Raw genomic sequence first — 18,829 nt, forward strand, 5'->3', positions numbered from 1 at the left:
AGAGGCAATTGGAGTATAAACGCAAAAACATACAGCCGAATCAAATGACGGTTTCTAAATGAAAGAGAAAGCAACCGACGTGTTTGGCATAACATCAGACATTTTTTCTTATACAGTGTTGTGTTGTCGTAATGCGATCTCTGAAAAGAACAGAATAGAAGCGGAAATATGGCTGGACTGTGTGAGGAAATGGTTCAGGTTTCTTGAACGTAAGCTTGGAGCAGTGAAGAGAGAAAAAAGGAGAGAGAGAGAGAGAGAGCGAGAGAGAGAGAGAGAGAGAGAGAGAGACCTCCCTGCTCCTCATAATAACCCCATTATAGGCCTCATCAATGATGTAATGAAAGCAAACAGTGTGTGAAAATGGCCTGTAAACAGTTGGATCCGAGTCTCCTAATGAATTCAGTGTCTCTTTCTCATCAAAGTGAGAGTCGTGGGTGTGTGAGAGTGTGAGGGTGGTGTGTGTGTGTGTGTGTGTGTGTGTGTGTGTCCGGTCGACACCCCAAAACAGACCCTCAGCCAATAGAATCGCGCCGCTGGGGACTCACGTGCATGGGGTGCCCTTAAAAACTCCTAAAAGCTCCTTAGTTTTCCAACAACTTTATTTTAAAAGGCCTTTTTCACCGTGGTGCGTGTGTGTGCGGCTTCACTACTCGATGAGTACATTTAACCCGCACTCATTTCTCCAACTGCAGCTTTTCTCTCTCGCTCGCTCTCTCTCTCTCTCTCTCTTATCCTACTAACGACTTGGCATCGCCCGGTTTTATCTGTTTGAGCAGCGAGATCGCCACTGCAGTTTCCTCTGAATGGGCAGCTACTGATGCGAACTTTCAGCTGTACATCACATTCAGCCCGGCTGTATCTCTGACTGCAGCCCCTTGGAGTTTGTGCTCTTGTCCTTGGTGCTGAAACTCAGCGTTCACGCTAGAGCTCTGCATTCTAATTGGACTTGTCTGTAGCCTTAACACCGTGGTGTGTATTAGCGCGTGGGGATCTTCACATTTATTTATTACAAAATAATTTTACAAGTTATTTAAAATCACAATCGGTGAGTGATTCAATTTCTTTGAAGAAGCTGTAACAGAACTTACAATACCATTTACAAATTACTGAGGTATTTATTTTATTTCTTTTGTATAATCGGGTTTCAAAAACAGACAGAGAGAAAAGGAGAACTGGAGCTTGTTTTTTTATACATCAAGATTAAACGCTACACTGAAGGAAGAATAAACTTTTTCAGACATTGGATGAATATTTCCGAAGCTCTGTTGGATGTTCCTACTGGATAGGCTGTGATTGTCGCATTTTTGTGAGTCGAACTTGGCCGAACCCAAATGAGAGTTTGAAAGCTCCTAGCTCGGGAGAAAGCGCTCTTTTTTCCCCCGATGGAGGCGTCCACCCACGGCGCGTGCTCCGGCTCCGGCTTTGGCATCGACTCTCTGCTGTCCCACAGACCCGGAAGTCCGGTGGTGGTCGTCGCCAAGGCTAACGGCGGCTTGGAGGGAGAATGCCGGTCTCCGCCCGAGTTCAGCGCCGCGTCGGACGCGGAGAGCGTATGCTCGAGCCCGCCGTCGCCGAGACGCGAAGAGGAGGAGCGCGACGAAGACGAGGAGCGCGAGGCGCATGAGCAAAGGCGAGGCCGCGCTCTCGCACTGCCGTCCCACACGCATCACGGCCCGGTCTCCGCTGCGCCCCAGCCACGCACGGTCACCTCCTCCTTCCTGATCAGAGACATCCTGGCCGATTGCAAGCCGCTAGCCGCGTGCGCGCCTTATTCCAGCAACGGGCAACCGACGCACGAGGCGAGCAGGTTAGCTTCCAAAGTGGCGGACGAGTTCATCGAGAAAATACACAGCAACTCGTCCTCAGACGGAGAATACAATAAAGGTAAAACAACATTATTAGGACATCTTTAAATTCCTAGTAAAACTTCTATCAAACTTTTTCACGTGTCGAAAAATTATCTCAGATCCAAAATATTTTTTATTATTAATAATAATCTAAGTTTCACGTAACAAAAAAGTTCGTTCCCAAGCTTCTTATTTTAAAACAAAATAATGTTTTTTTTTATTTTATGTACTCTCATTGTGTTTTAAATTAAAACATTTTGTACCAACCTATATATTTTGTTTTAGCACATGGTATAATTTTTCCACAACAGTCATAAAACTCAGATGTCGTTACAAATCATTAAACGCTTACTTTTACGCAAACTAAACACAATTATTAACACTTAGTTTCTACTGGATTAATTATTTTTGCAAGTTGTCCTCAACAAAAGCAGTTTATCCCAAAAAGAAATTTCTGTAAATTGTACATACACATTTTTTAAATAGTAATGTTGCTAATAATTTTAATAATTAAAAGCGCACGTTACTCTGGTGCGAAATGTAAATGTAAATGCAGAATAATAATATCAGCGTATATATATCCTTTATTTCATTGGTTTTATTAGTTGGAAATGTGTTTAAAGGTAAAAAAAAAAAAAAAAAAAGCAAAAAGAATACAAAAAACACTTAAAAGTGAGTTAAAAAAGGGATAAAACACACCTGTCTCCAGGTTAACTGGTATTTTCTTTCATAGGCTAAAAATCATAAAATAGAGAAAATAATAATTAAAAAAATAAAGATATTTTTTACTACAACAACAACAACAATAATTATAATAACAACAAAATGCAAAGATGCTAAAAGATTTTCTTTTTTTTAATATAAATTTTTCTATTTCTTATTCGTCTTCTGCTCCTCCGTCTCCTCTTCACCATCCCCATCATCATCATCGCAGAGGGTATTATTATTATTATTATTATTATTATTATTATTATTGAACAACGTCACCCTTGTGCTATACCAGCAATAAGGAACCCCCTCCTCCCCCCCGCGCGCGCACACACACACACACACACCACTCTACACATCACTTCCTATGTTATTACAGGCACATTGAATTTCGACATCAGAGGGTTCGATATGAATGCTCTATGTATCAAAGCCATGGTGCTCGTAATATGTATGTGTGTGTGTGTGCGCGCGCGCGCTCTGCTTTGATTTCAAAGCTGATTTTTGGTGTAATTTGTCCCAGTGTTAATCAGATTTGTAACAGTGAGCTCTTTATAGATCTGTGTGAAGTTTTTCTCCGAGTCTCGGCTGAAAGCTCTCCGTCCCCTTGTGGCTCAATTAGCCGGATTATTGTACTCCTTCAGAGACGCGCTCATCTCTGTACCGTGTCCCTTGCTCTATACGGGCCTGGAAAGATCGGGTCTTATTTCTTATGAGTTTAAGGATAAAGAAAGGTAAAGTTATACTGTATTGAATTAGATTTGTTTATTTATATCATCAGTTAGTTCTTTATTCCTGTCAGTGAATTCAGGGGTGCCAAAATAACGCACATACATTATTAATATAAACAGAAAAATCAGTATTTTGTAACTTAATACTTAAGTAATTTTGGACATACTGCTACTAAGTACTAAGCTGTATTGTGTAAACATGTGCAACTTTATGGAGGAAAGTTTGAATGATGCATTTTTTCTGTTAACAGTATTTTTTTGGCCAAATTATCCAACACGGTGTATCAAAGTTGATGAGCTAACACATAAAGTTATTATTATATATAATATTTTATTTTATTTCAATAACAAAAAGAAACAATATTTTCGTTTTACATGTAGCACAAATTATGTTAACTTTTCATATGCACGTTGCGGTGGTATGATACAAAAGGCGCTAGTTTTGCAGCTTATGTGCGTATTGTGCATCTTTTATAGTGGTTGCCTTTAGGGTTTGTCTGAAATATACACACCAAAGTCACAAAACACACACTCCTACTTGTGCAGTGCTCTGAGAATGTCACAAAACTAACCAAGTAGGCTGTGCGTTTTCCAAAACGAACTTCGGTGTTTTTTCCCCTCGCGCCTCTTTCCACTCACATGCGTTACTTTCTCCTTTTTTATTCATAGTGAAAGAAGAGGGAGACAGAGAGATCTCCAGCAGCAGAGACAGTCCCCAGGTGCGACTAAAGAAGCCGCGGAAAGCGCGCACCGCCTTCACTGACCACCAGCTCGCACAACTCGAGCGAAGCTTTGAGCGCCAGAAGTACCTGAGCGTGCAGGACCGCATGGAGCTCGCGGCCTCTCTCAACCTCACCGACACGCAGGTGAAGACCTGGTACCAAAACAGAAGGTGAGGACCTGCTGAGTTACAGGGTCACATCGCACTGCAGAGGTTCCTGTTTTCTATTCATACCCGTAGCACAATTCTATAAAGTTCGTGCACTGGGAAAACCGGTGCTTATTTAAGAAATACTGCAACATGAGGTAGACAGACAGACAGACAGATAGATAGATAGATAAATAGATAGATAGATAGATAGATAGATAGATAGGTGGTAGGTAGGTAGATTTCAACGTGATTGACTTCAGAGCGGACATTTCCAGGTGTATAATAATATTTAAAATATATAATATAACAAATATATATTGCTAAAAAAATATATATTATATTAAAAAAAAATAGGTTTGGGGTAAGTTAACTAGGTAAGGAATTAAGGTAATAAAAAAAAACTTGAACGTGCTATTTTGTATAAAGGTATGTTGTCCCCTATAATACACCTTTTGATTTGCGAGGTAAATTAATAAACAGATGAATGGATAAATAGGATATGGTCAAATGTAAAATTTTCGTCTTATTTTTCGGTTTGCGTTTTGCTACATATTAGTCTGAATAAATAAAATCAATGCAAAACGCACCGTCCGTTCAAAAATGAATTATAAGCTGGTGCATCCATCAATTATTAAAAATCCGCTTTAATAGTCAGACAATTGGCCTATTATTAATTATTAATTATTTACTGGCAAATATGGCTTTTTTTATCCTTAGAATCGCACAATGTAGGTCTACCCCAGCACTATAATTTTCCTTAATTCATTTTTATTAATTAATAACTTTCAGTTTACATCCAATGCAGCATATGTGGAGGCGGGGTTCACTTTTTCATGCCAAGTTCCCATATACAGATCACTCAGATGTGAAGGACAAAAAATCATAACTGCTTTCTTCTGCTGTTCAATAATAATAATAATAATAATAATAATAATAATAATAATAATTATTATTATTATTATTATTATTATTATTATTATTATTAATTTATTTATGTATTTATTTATTTAACATTAGTCAGTTCTAACTGAAATTTATAAGATCATTTAAAAACATTAATATGTAGTCTTAATAGACATGTAAACATGGACTGGGTAAACACACAAGTATTGTTCTCTGTTGCTTACATTACCAACTTCCTGTAATTAAAAAAAGAAAAAAGAAAGAAAGAAAGATTGAATGAATGAATAAATGAAAGAAAAAACATAAGCACATGGTTACTTGCATTCTTTAAAGGTTGTTCGCTGCAAAGCATTACAATTTGGGTTGCATGTGTCTCTAAAACATTTTTTAGTGATGTCACACATTTTTCTTGGAGGCGGGGCTTTTGTCCCATACTGTACTGTCATACAGTTTTGACAGTCATGGTGTTGATTTATGTGCTCTAATAAATATTTCCTAGGGTGAAATTAATAAAGAACAACACATTTGTTAGGCTACATTTTTATTAGGCTTATACAATTATTACTGACGGTGTGTTTGTAAATAATTATTATTTTTTACCTTATATAGACCTTTTTATACAAAATGCATCCCATTGATGATACCACCACAACCTCCACTAACATAGTACCTTAGTAACTAATCATACGTTTTACGTAAAACGTAGGCTTGTTATTGTTCGAATGGGTTTATGCGCTGCTTAATCCTCTGTCTTTCTTTTTCAATTGTCATAAAAAGGACAAAATGGAAAAGGCAGACGGCGGTGGGACTGGAACTCTTAGCGGAAGCCGGGAATTACTCTGCCTTACAGAGGATGTTTCCGTCGCCGTATTTCTACCCGCAAGGTCTGGTGTCGGGTCTGGACCCCGGAGCGGCTGCGTTGTCCTACCTGTGCCGGGGCGCCGGAGCTCCTCCCCCCGCTGCTCCTGCAGCTCTACAGCGGCCTCCGCTCGTACCGCGGATCCTCCTGCACGGGCTGCAGGGCGGACACGAGCCTCCGCCGCCTCTCCCCCCGTTGCCCGGGGTGGTACTGCCCAGACCCACCCCACCCCGATGAGCTGTCCCGGCTCGGACTTTACTCTTGACCATAGACTGGACACTTGGTCTATAAGACACACACACACATACACACACACACACACACACCTGGCAGCTCTGGACTTTAACCTTACTATTGACTAAAGGATTGAGAATATATATTATATCAAAAAGCCAATATATATGCTTCTTAAATGAAGAAGCAAACTGTAAGTTAATGATATTGTTACCGCTATTAGTCATAATTTATGTAATTATTTATGCCCTTTTTTGTATTTAACTTATATATTTATATAGGATTATTCTGTTATTATTTATGTTCAGAAAAAAAAGAAATGTTTCAAAAATGTTTCTAACGGACGCAATAATAACAAATAGAACAAACCACATGATGGGCTATTATTATTATTATTATTATTATTATTATTATTATTATTATTATTATTATTAGCAGTAATAGATATAGTTACGAGAATAGTAATAGCCCCTGTGTAAAATGAAAACAAAAAAATCTCTTGATATTATAAACACCACCAGAGGAAAGGCAGTTTGTATTTTTTTTTTTCATTTAACTGTAAAAAATAAACATATAAGATCCGTGTAAATAGGTATATTTGGGTTAACAGCAAATCTTTGTTTTCCTATTCGTCTTTTATTTATTTATTCCTTTTAAGTCCTCTTCCAGGCGAAGATGATTAAGGACGCGTACACAGAAATGAAAACGCCTTCATGTAGTTATTCTTATGGATTACAGCAGAATCAAATATCTAAATCCAGTCATCAAAGAAATGCTCCTTTAGAGGTTTTTCCCCCCAGCACCTAAACGTAAAGAATGTACTGAAGTGGATGAAAAAGGTTTTGAAACCAGGTGTGAAGAATATTTGTGCTCTGAAATCTTTTAGATATTTAGATGACAGATCTATTTGAAAAACACTATTTTGCCATATGAAATAGGAGTCATTCTGAATTGATGCCATAATTAAAGCTTAGGGTTGGTTGCCAGATTGTAATCACTGTTTACATCCAACTCTTTTAAACTCGTCCCAAATGGTTAGCCTTTAAATCAACACAATGTACTCACCAAATGTGACTACGTTATGCCAGGTTTTTCAGCCCAAAGAAACAAGAAAACACTCCAGACTGAGTGGAAAGGATTCATCTGGCAACCCAATGGAAAAGCTGTTTGGGATTAAACAATATTCCTAACACGTAAAAAAGCCCCCAAGAATGTCACTTCCTACTTGTGATAAATGTCACGTTAAATGATAGCCTTCAACTTTTATTTTATTTATTATTTTTCTTTTTTCCCTTTCTTTTCTTTTTGCCATTTTAACCCTAACCCGCTGTGTTAGAGCAGATATTGTGCATTAAGTCTGTATAGAGCCGTTGTTATTCTTTCTTTGGTGAAGGTGTATATTGAGAATATTGATTTGTGCAGTGATTCTTGTCTTTAGCCCTCCTCCTTTGTGCTTATAGTGGTATGAACTTTTAGGGTTAAAAAGAAAACTATTATAGCTGCTGAATGCACAGGGACGGAGAGGCTTGAGGTAATAAGGAGAATTACTTTTATAAATGTGCAAATAAAGATCTTTCACTAAATGGTATGATGTGCAAACGTGGGAAGTGAACAAACCTTTACCTTTACGTGTTTAATTAAATCGTACATTATTTCGTACATTAGTTAGCACATTAACGATTTTTTTTATTATTATTTTTAAATGCTTTAAGCACTCGTTCAACAGGAAATGTTTGCTGATTTAAATTTCCGAGTTGCTCTGTAGGCTAAATTCAAACTGTAGGACAATCGTACGATTTAGCACAGCAATCACCCTTGAACTACCTATCTACCTAATTAATTGAACCATTTCTTAATTAATTGGATGATCCTGCAGTTATGATTGCTCGTAATTAATTGGCTGATCTCCCAAGCAGATAAACCTGACAGCTAGTCTCAGGGCATCTGATCTTATATTCTCACATTTAAATCGTGTCCTAGTTGTGACCATAAAATTGTTGACATAGAAACTAAAACAAATATATTTAAATACATCTAATTTAACAAATGAAAAGTCGATTCATGAGGTTAGTGCATTCCAGAAAGTAGGCTATGCTATAAACAAATTTGCCACTTAAAATAAACAACCTAAAAAAACTTTTATTAGATTTGATCATATTTTATAGAATGGATAGTTTAGCAACAGGACAAGAGAGCTGTCAGAATTTTGATTTTTCCCTAACAACAACAAAAACAAAATTCACTGCAAGTCATAATCACGAAATTACGCTTGAAAAAATCTATTAGTGGGGGGAAATGTGTTTGAATAAATTTAAACACGACTGTCAGACACTTTGCTCACAGCCTTCACTATTTGGTTTAGCATCGTGGATTTAATTTGTCAAACCTTCCCAAAAAAAAAAGGTTAATAAGAGCGTCTCAGTCGGAGGAAACTTTAACCTTTCAGAGACGCCTGCAGAGGCTTTACACATCCAAACTCAAGCCGAGAATCTTAATTCTGCCGTAGACCATCTCTTATTAATAGATTATAGCACAAATATCACTTTAATCACACGCCGGGAATAGCACAGTGTGAGCAGGGGATGAAGCGCTGATCCAGATTGCGCCTGGAAAAAAACGGGAAAAGGATTACAAACTGGCATTCATGGTAGGGTAATGGAGTGGACACTAGCGCGCGCGCGCACACACACAAACACAAACACGCTTTGTATCGCGACAAAGTTGCAGGAAAATCACATTTTACATGTAATCGTTAGTTTTTCACACGTGACTATGAGTGATACGTGTGATAGTGCCAACGTGAACAATATAGGGTCACATGATAAAAAAAAGTTATTGTTCAAGAAAAGAGAAACCATCTTGAAAATAAATAAGTAAAAAAATGTTTAGTAGCCTTTATAGGAAAAATAAGTATATAAGTTGTGTTTAAAACAACGTGCTAATTCGCGTGAAGTTCGTGTAACTTTTCTGTAAAGGATCCACCATAGTCAAATTGAACACAAACACACGCTGCCTATTGCGACAAAGTTGCAGAAAAATCACATTTTACCTGTAACCGTTCGTTGTTCACACGTAATTATGTGAGATGTTTAATGTGTATTCAAGTTATTGCCCACGTAACCTTGGTAAAAACGTGGCATCATAGGAACAATATGGAATCACGCAAAAAATAATTATTCATAGTTTAAGAAAAGTGCAACCAACTTGGTTTTAATTAATGCAAAATAATAAAGAGAAAATGTTTATTAGCCTATAAGAGAAATAAACAAATATTAATGTAAAATAAACAGCCATGAGCAAAAATTAGTAACTGTAAATGTAAGTTGTCTTAAAAAATAAGTGTTAATTTACGTGAAGTTTGTGTAACTTTTTTGTAAAGGATTCACGTTAGGCAAATTGAGCACACACACCACGTTGTCTGTTGTATAGTTTGGTGACAAGTGTCCAGTTAGGGTTTTTTATTCTCACTCTTTTCATTCAGCTTGTCCATAAACAATATGCGATACGTGAAATATTAATGTTCACCAAAGTGTGTAATTGTTTAAGTGCCCTAAATGATCCCATTTGGAAAATGGATTGTTTCCACCCCCACCTTTCTTTTTTTCCCTTCAGAGAGTGTGTCGGTTGTCTGCTCCTTTGCCAACCGACTCCAACAGCTGGTCACCGGCCGGCGGGACATCTGCTGAGCGGCGGCCTGGACTCGCTTTAAACCGGGCCAAAGATCACTCGCTCCAGGAGTGTGTTTTTTAGGGGGAGTTCATTCTCTGAATGGCACATTAACGATTAGACAAAAGTCTGTAATGGCTTTTAATTGAAAGTCGATAACAGGGTTTGTCTCGTATCGCACATGTCAGAGCGCCTTTAGCAGAAAATCCCACAGTGCTAAAATATGCTACGTTCAAGCGTTTGTAGTTTTTTTATCACCGCAAAGTAACAACAAGGAATAGTTCCCCTTTTGCCATATTACAGTTTAAAATTGTAACATGAGTTTACTGTTGCTGTAATACAGTTTCAAGCAGACAGTCGCAGTCATGGTATTGGACATGTTATTACGGCTATTGCTACCTAGATCATATTACCAAAAATGATAAAATGAGCATATTTTATCCCGAGGACTAGAAAATTAGTACTGAACACATCTTGGGTGTTAACATTTTATGGGTCTTGAAAACGTCCCAAACAGGTGTCTAGGTTGCATTTCCATTAAGTTATCCTCCAGTCGTACTTGTACACACTGGAATATTACACTATCTTTTGCTTCATCAGTGACCACAAAGATGTAAGATGCTTAGTTAAATAATTTCCTTCCCAGGTATCAAATTGATACCACTATTGGCATCAACATAGGAAAGGTGGACTTGAAGATGTCAGAAAGTCTGTCAGCACCAGAGGGCCAATGGCCCAATGTTAGTTTGAGGTCAAATCCAAATCTGAACCTGATACAAACTTATTTAGGGATTTTTTTTTTTTTTTTTTTTTGCAATTTGTAATATAAAGTAGACTGTGCAAAAGCTTTACTAGGCTACTCATCAGTAAGCAATTTGCTAAAAAAAAAAAAAAGTACCATAATCTATATGTATGATGATACTTTAAGCACAAGTCACTAATAATTTCATAATATTTAATTTTATTTTAAAATAGCCATTAATATTTGCAGAAAGTGTTCCTAGAGATCATTACGGATCTTTTAATCCCAATTTCTATTTATTTCTTTTTTTTTTTAAACAGAATTATAAAATTTTAAATAAAGGACAAAAAGTCGCAGCACTATCTGATGAGAGCCCGTAGGTTTCACATTTTCCAAAGATTATGTCAGTAAATTAGATTTATCAAATAGCATAAAACAATAAGAATGAGTTCCACATTGTCCTGTCTCACAGTCTTTGACTATACATTTCTACGTTTAGATATAAAATGTCAAAAAGCCAAATTTTAAATTCTAACAAATAATATGAAAAAATCACAGTTATGTGCATAAACAACAATTTTTACACGTGATTAGATCTATGTGTGCGATCACATTCAGCATTTCATCACGATTATACAGATATGACAATTTGTGACATCATGAAAAATAATTATTCTGAAAATCTGAAAAATGAAACTTTTAAATAGATGGATCATATTGAAAAAAAAAAAAGACACGTCTGAAAATAAAAACACGTAGACCACCAATACGTAAATCAGAAAGTACATCATTTATGTGACTTAACTGTATAAGGAAACACTTAAAGGTTATATAAAGCAGCATTTTTCTTTTAGAAAGAGGGCAAAATTGAGACTAAAATATTTGAATTATCTAAAAAAAAATATATATATATATATATATATCATTGATTTCATGATTCAGATGTCTATAGATGTAAATCCAACCAAGTAGATATTCGTGAAATGTAGCTAAAGCTGATTTGAAGCTGGATCTTTGTAGAATCTTTAAATATGTTATTATCATAAATTAATGAGAAACAATCCGGGTTGCTCAAACCAATTTGGAAATAATCACAATCACACGGATCTCTGCTCCTTCCCAAGAAAAGCAAATACCTCCTCAGCATTAATGAAAAGGGGTTATTCTTGCGAAGTGCGCAGCTGATTGCGGAGAAAAGCCGCTCTCCGCTCTTGTTAAAAGATTGTTCTTTTGCATGTGAAAGAACGGCAGTAAATCCCCGAGACTCTCAGGGCGGATTGTGGCCGGCTCGGGGTTAATGAAGTGCGGCCAGAGCGTCGCTAAGCTCCCGGCAAAACACCAAACACGACCACGGAGCATAGAGGCGCAGGATCAGGGGCTCTCATTAAAGCTCATTGACTCAGAATAAATAAAAAAAAAGACCAACAAAACAGCAGTCGGATGGAATTAAAGAGTCGATCAAAGTCCAATTTGCATTGTTATGAAGGCGTCTGTTTTCTCTCTCCTGAGACTTTTTCCTCCAGTAAACCCTCCTGTATAAAGGCAAATAGAAATGTAGTTAAGATTTAAAAAATGTACAGTTCAATGTGCATACAAGTTGCAAGGACAAATTTATCCATACCTAAATATTTACAAGAATTAATGCTGAACAGTAAGTTTAGTAAGATTTGTTTTTATTAGACACTGGTTGATATTTGGATTTAATGTAGGCTAAAAATCAAAAGTAAAATTAAATTAAAGTAATAATAATAATAATAATAATAATTTTGTGCTAATCTTATTTAAAAGATTGTGTTTTTCTTGTAAAGCTTTTCATACTCCATTGATACCCCTAAAAAAAAAAGTGCTTTAAGAGCAGTTGTGGATATCTGGGACAGGGACTGGGCAGCAGAGTCAGGGACGCCAGCTGAAGCATCATGACCCCATTGACCCCGGGACAAGGTTGCTGGAACGACATCAGCATGCCAAGTCAGTTGTCCTCTGTCTCTCTCCAACACACATTTACATAAAGAAGGAGAGGAGCTCAATACACAGAAGAAGCAATCAGCAAAATCACAAAAAGATGGATGCACTTAGTGAGGAGAGAGGAAGAGAGGAACAATAGAAAGAGATGCTAAGCGGTTCCCATTGCACTGTCCTAGATCCTAAAACTTTATCCATGCCTGAAGGAAGTATATAAAAACCTCACTGTGAGATAGGGAAGACAACCCTGGTAATCATATCCACAATAAAAGCCAAAGCATCCCAAACTTCAGGAGTCAGGGGCAAAGGAATTGACATTCCAATCTCAGCAAATAATGAAAACGTTCCTGTCTTGGTCCTTAGAGAGGAAAGAGGAAAGAGATAGAGTGGGAGAACAGTGGGAGTATGGACACAAAAGCACAAAGCTTGATGGCAGATATGAAAGGACAATTTCGGTGTTAAGATTTCCTCCAGTCAGCAATATAGGCCATGTCTCACTCAGCAGGGAGCATGTAAAAGATATGTGTAGTAGGTGACAGGGTGATTATCTAATCAATACGTGAGGGATGTGGGAGGGCTCAGTGGTTATCCTTAGTCCCTGGTTACCCCAGAGTATACACACACACACACACATATACACACAAATGCAGACTGCAAGCTAGCATGGATAAGTAGAAGATACACCCCTCTGGGAATATTCACATTTGCAGAAAAGACCAGACACAGGCAGTGTCAAAGCCACAGACACACACACACACACACACACACACACACACACACACACACACACACACACACTGGTGACCATCACAATGGATAAAGAAATGTGTATTTATTGCCCCCTTACTCTACACTGACCCCCACTGGCTGGGATATGGTGGTGTCTTCTTCTTCTTCTTATTATTATTATTATTAGTAGTAGTAGTAGTAGTATAATTATATAAAGAGTGGTCTAAAATCTAGATCCATGGACATTTTTTCTGACACAAAATCTGATATTTTTCTTTTAATTTCAGACCCAAGATGACTTCAAAACTAGCAGTAAAAGATGGAACAGAACCATTTTTTTTGCTATCTGAAATTAATAGTCTTGTAGTTATTTTATTTGATCAAGGGCGATTATTGCAGTAAATATATACATTTAACATTCTTGTATTTAGCATACACACAAGACCCACAAAGCTAGAAGCCGTATTTATTTACTGTAATTTAAACTTTAAAATATTTTTTGCCTATAGAGCGCTTTTATTATTGAATTTTACTCTGTTACACTTCATTCCCTGCCTATATCTTTCCCTCTGGTATAATCAATAAAAATTCCCCAAAATCATATCGCTTAACTTAAAAAAAAATAAAATAAATAATAATAAACTTGTTAATGAAAATATGAACACAAATATGAGGAGTGAAATCTACCAAGTATTCAGGTCTACCCTTACCCTCCATCCAGGAGGATATTCTGTAATGATCCCAGTGTCCAGGACATATCTATGTATGTATCTATGTATGTATCAATGTATCTATGTATGTATAGCAGCACACCATGTTTTGGGGGCTCATTTATAGTGAATTAGATTTGAAAAACAGGAACTTTCTGGAGCCTCTCTGAACCCCCCTGGGCCAGCGGCGTGGACCTTGGAAGCCCCAGAGCCTCATAAACATAAAGGAGAGAGTAAGAATGAATAAAGGATGAGCAGAGCTATACATGTATTTTTAACGCTCGCCTGTGTGAAGCTAGGCAAGAGTGTGTGATGGGGTGTGTGAAGGCACAAGGGGCAAAGGGAGGGGATGGACACCAGGTTATTATTTGTTTTCATGCTCCAGTGTGACAGGCCACACGCTGCATTAGGAAGAGGAAAAAGCAGACATACATACTCCTGGGAGTTTTTTTAGTAGAATCTGAAGTGTCAACTGCTGTTCTCTGTGGCTGGAGTCCTATTATATATAAGGATATCAGACACAAGAATTGAGCTATATTCAGTGGCATTTTCTCGCCTTACATTTCTAATTTATGTGTTTGCTGCACCATAACATCCTAGAAAACGCGAGTAAGTTCGGATTCCATTTCCCCGGGATGAGTTCAGCCATCACGGACGGCGTGATGAAGATGTTTGGTGTAAAGTTGATTTATTTCTTCTTGCCTTTTGTCAGGCTGCTGCTGGCATTCCCGAGGAAAGCCCATGGGGAAGAGGCTCATTGCAACGTTCTGCTCTCGGCATTCTGAGTCGGTGCTTGTGCCGTTCGCATACAGCACATGTAGATTTTACCACCGAAAAGCATGTACAGCATGTACACAGCTCGAGGGGATAAATCTTTTATAAGGTCAAGCAAAAGCAAAAAAAAACAAGAAAAAAAAAACAGTCACTGATCCATCAACTGATGGTTGTTGTACTTGATCACTTTATTTTAGATGTTTTCCCTTTCTCTTTGCTTTGGTCATATAGATAGTCTTATAAATATCTATCCATAGATGTCTAGATATGTCTATGTGTGAGTGTGTGTTTTACTGAGGTAAGCGGTAAGTAAAATAAAATCATATTGCTTGATCTTTTTTCCACCCTTCAGTGAACCTGTGCCCAGTGTAGTCTCAGATCCCTGTCCTTGGATGGTCTGTTGTAGCCCACATGCCTCAATGGTTTGATATGTTGTTCATGTTGGTATGCTTTGTAGCGCACCATGGTTGTAAAGAGTGGTTTTTCGAGCTACTATAGCCTTCTTGTCAGCTCAAACCAGTCTGGCCATATTTCTTCCAACAGAACTGCCACTCACTGGATGTTTTTTTTCTACACTTTCCAGTGTAGACTCTAGAGACTGCTGAATGAAAAAAAAATAAGAGAACAGCAGTTTCTGAAACACTAACACCAGCCTGTCTGGAACCAACAACCAAAATGCTATGGGTAAATTCCCATGTTATTCCATTCTGTTATACAGTACTGGTATAGAGTATACTTTATAAAAACATACAAATCAGATTGCCATTGTACACTTTTGTTTCACTTAGCAAGCCAGCACAAGATACCACATTGATTTCAAACTATTAAATCCCCACTGATTTTTATTGTATATATCTATATAATATCAATATCCTATTAGTAATGCTTCAAGTTTTTGTTGTCAGTTTAAACATCAGAGGTTTGATGCTTCAGGTTTTACTAATGCTATATTCTCTTTGTGTCCTGTCTTCATGAACACAGTATAGCACATCTTTGCAGCAAAAAATATAGAAATGTACAATCACAAGTCTTACAAAACATCAATCTAGGATTTATAAGTCAGTATTGGGCTTCATAACTGTACTATAAATAAGACATCCTGTGATGTTTAGCATGTTGTGTGATGGTGGATTGCAGTCAGTCTGCAGAAACAGAAAGTTGTAGTGGATGTGATGTTTGAAGTAAACAGAATCATCTTAAGTGCTAGTGAAGTAGTTTAATCTGATTCATGAAATAACCATTTTGATTTACATACATTTATATATTTGTTCATTTGTTTGGTTGATTGATTGATTGTTTGGTGGCAGATTGTAAATCTGTAACAAGAAGAACACCACCAGGGCTCAGGATTGCTTAATGAGCATTGGACAACAATACTGGAAATTTCAAAACCCTAAAATAACACATAGAGAATTAGGTAATTATGTAACAACAGTAACAGTCAGTTGTTATTTTAAAACATGAAGGTCAGCTGTTCTGGAACAGTTCTTGCAAGAAAAGTATTGTGCATTTGCAAAACCCATCAAGCACCATGATGAAACTGATACTCATGAAGACCTTCCCAACAAAGAAAAAACAAAATTTACCTCTGCTGCAGAGGAAAAGTTCATTTACAGTTACCAGCCTCAGAAATCACCAATTAACAAACAGCACCTTCAATTAGAGCCGTTATAAAGGATTTACAGAGCAGAAGTAGCAGATACAACTCAATATCAACTGTTTAAAGGAGAATTTTGCATATTTTGGACAACTTCAGCATCGTTTTACAGTTTAGAAGGAAATTAAAATCAGGAACGACCATAGAGTTAGAAAGTGATCCCAAACTTTTGAGCGGTAGTGTATATGATATACAGCCACTGAGATGAATGGCATGCTCAGTGTCAGTCCCAAGCCTGGAAAAAAAAAGAGCATCTGGAATAAAACCCATGGCCTGTAAACACACAAAAATGAAAAAAAAAAAAGGGGAAAAAAATCTTGCCAGGGAGCCTATCATACACTCACACACCTAATCATACACTACAGACAACTACAGTGGGGAACATTAATCTGGCACTGACTTGCTAACCACTATGCCACCATGCTACCACCACCAACACCACCCCAACAACAACAATAATGTAATTAATATTACAAAATAAATTACAAATAAAAAAAAAAGTCTTAAAATCCTAAAATGTGTTAAAACTTGTTACTGTGCTTAAATTAGATAAATAGGTAACTATTGCAAATTGTTGTTAATCCATTAGTAAAAAATAATCAAGATATATAAGTTTGTGCCACACAAACAGGAAGTGGTAACATTGCTTTATTGCAGTATTGATTAGAGTGCTTAAAGTGCATGTCGCGCGAGATGGTTGCTAGGTTTCTAGGTAGTCTCGAGAGGATTGTAGATCAGGTTAGAGGTTCGGTAAGAAATTCTCAAGTGGCATGTGGTGCTCTTAGTAAGTAGTGTCTCACATTATGTCTCATTATCCCAGATAATGATGTTAATCGTTTTTGCGCTTAGAGCACAGCTATAGTTAATGGTACTAAGTTGGGTCAAGCAGCACCTAATTAGCTACAGGTGTGGAAGAAGTGGGCACTCAACATCCAGGGACTTACCGTTACCTTCTTGCCTCTGAGGACGCTTATGGCTAACCAAGGTGTTATCAGACTAAGCTGTGGATCTCTGGCAGCTGAGGAGGACATGGGGCTAACAAGGGAAGAAATGAACATGGCATGAAGTAAAGGGAAAGAAACAAAGAGACAGCGGATGTAACTAAGAGCAACGTGCGTCTCATTCCGAAACACAACACAATGCGCGAAATCTTGGTTGCAATGTGCAGTTTCAGCAGTGCAAAAATAAAAGCTTGAAGGTTTAGCTTGCGATGCAGTAATTCGCATTTCTCCATCAGAGATAAGTGCTAATATAAATATTTCCATACAGCAGAAAGATGTGAGGCTCTAGAGAAGACTGTGTGGCAGATCAGAGTGCTGTTTTTTTTTTTTTTTCAGCTGAGGCAGCAAGCGACAGGAGAGGGATGTACGCTCGCAGCATCCATGCAGAAGTGGAAGCTTCTTGCATTTGAAGTCTGTTGAGAGTGGCAAGTGGAATAAAGACAGAGAAGCCTGATACCACATAAGGCCTAGAGATGGGGGGGGGGGGGAATAGGCTTCAAACAGTTATCAATAAAATTGCCTTTGTCAAGCGCAACAGTTTAAACTCTTTAGCGTGTTAGGCATCTCCTAACAGGGCGTGACGTGTGCTTTGGGCGCAGTCTGCTTCACGCCTGTCTGCACAAAGCGCTCGGCAGGTTGATAGGTTCACAGAGCCGCGTTCACACAGGTGAGAGTTCCTTTGGAGTCCCACTGACTCCGGCATAAGACATGACATGAAACAAGAACCCCTCAGACTCCTCCAGAAGAAAAAAAGGGCAAAGATAAAAGAGGCACAGACTGAGTTTCTGACTCCAGACCTGCAGGAGAATCTGTTTCAGAAAGGGCAATACAAACAGGAGCATATTCCCAAAGCTGTTTTTACATTAATGTAGAAATAGTGAATGGCATTAACAAATCAGTGTCTCACAAGATAAAAATGCCCTTAGGTACTTTACTGTGAAGAAGATCTTTATTTTATTTTTTTTACAACATATCAGGCAATTATGAATTACATGTTTTGATATTAAAATAAATAAATAAAAAAACAAACACTCAAAAAACAACAACAACAACAACAAAAAAAATCAGCAACAGATATAAGAAGAAGAACAACAACAGCAACAGAAATAACAAGTGCAACAAATAAGCAACCAGAAACAATAATACCAAAATCTCAACAACTGTAACCTCAATAATAACCTCAACAATCCTTTAAAAAAAAAAGTAAAAAAAAAAAGGGACAATAACAACACCAACAGAAACAATAATCATGGCAACTATAATAAAAAAAAGCATAATGTTGCTTTATGGTGCAAAAAGCAACCCATACTGTACAATATGCAACAATAACATCAAACACTAAAAAGGAAAAGAACAAAACACCAAAACAGTAGCACAACACTACAATAGAGCTGCTGAGTCCATGCTTGCACTCCGATCACACTGTACACCCCTT

At 37.5% G+C, this 18,829-nt stretch overlaps 1 protein-coding gene across 1 annotated transcript; it reads left to right on the top strand.

The window, feature by feature from the left end:
• The first annotated feature begins 637 nt into the window (after nt 1-637).
• Nucleotides 638-6,528, top strand: barhl1b (BarH-like homeobox 1b). Its single transcript, XM_053478925.1, has 3 exons — nt 638-1,884; nt 3,956-4,178; nt 5,838-6,528. The coding sequence occupies exons 1-3, from the start codon at nt 1,383-1,385 to the stop codon at nt 6,154-6,156; spliced, it is 1,044 nt and encodes a 347-aa protein (XP_053334900.1). The 5' UTR covers nt 638-1,382; the 3' UTR covers nt 6,157-6,528.
• Nucleotides 6,529-18,829: the final 12,301 nt, after the last annotated feature.

Source organism: Clarias gariepinus, chromosome 19, assembly GCF_024256425.1.
Source record: "Clarias gariepinus isolate MV-2021 ecotype Netherlands chromosome 19, CGAR_prim_01v2, whole genome shotgun sequence".
NCBI lineage: Eukaryota > Metazoa > Chordata > Actinopteri > Siluriformes > Clariidae > Clarias > Clarias gariepinus.

What these genes read in the sequence shown, in the direction of transcription:
- barhl1b (XM_053478925.1), top strand. Translation starts at nt 1,383, where the DNA reads ATGGAGGCGTCCACCCACGGCGCGTGCTCCGGCTCCGGCTTTGGCATC. An exon ending in AGACGGAGAATACAATAAAG is followed by an intron (nt 1,885 to 3,955) that starts GTAAAACAACAT and finishes TTTTATTCATAG; the next exon opens with TGAAAGAAGAGGGAGACAGA. An exon ending in ACCTGGTACCAAAACAGAAG is followed by an intron (nt 4,179 to 5,837) that starts GTGAGGACCTGC and finishes TGTCATAAAAAG; the next exon opens with GACAAAATGGAAAAGGCAGA.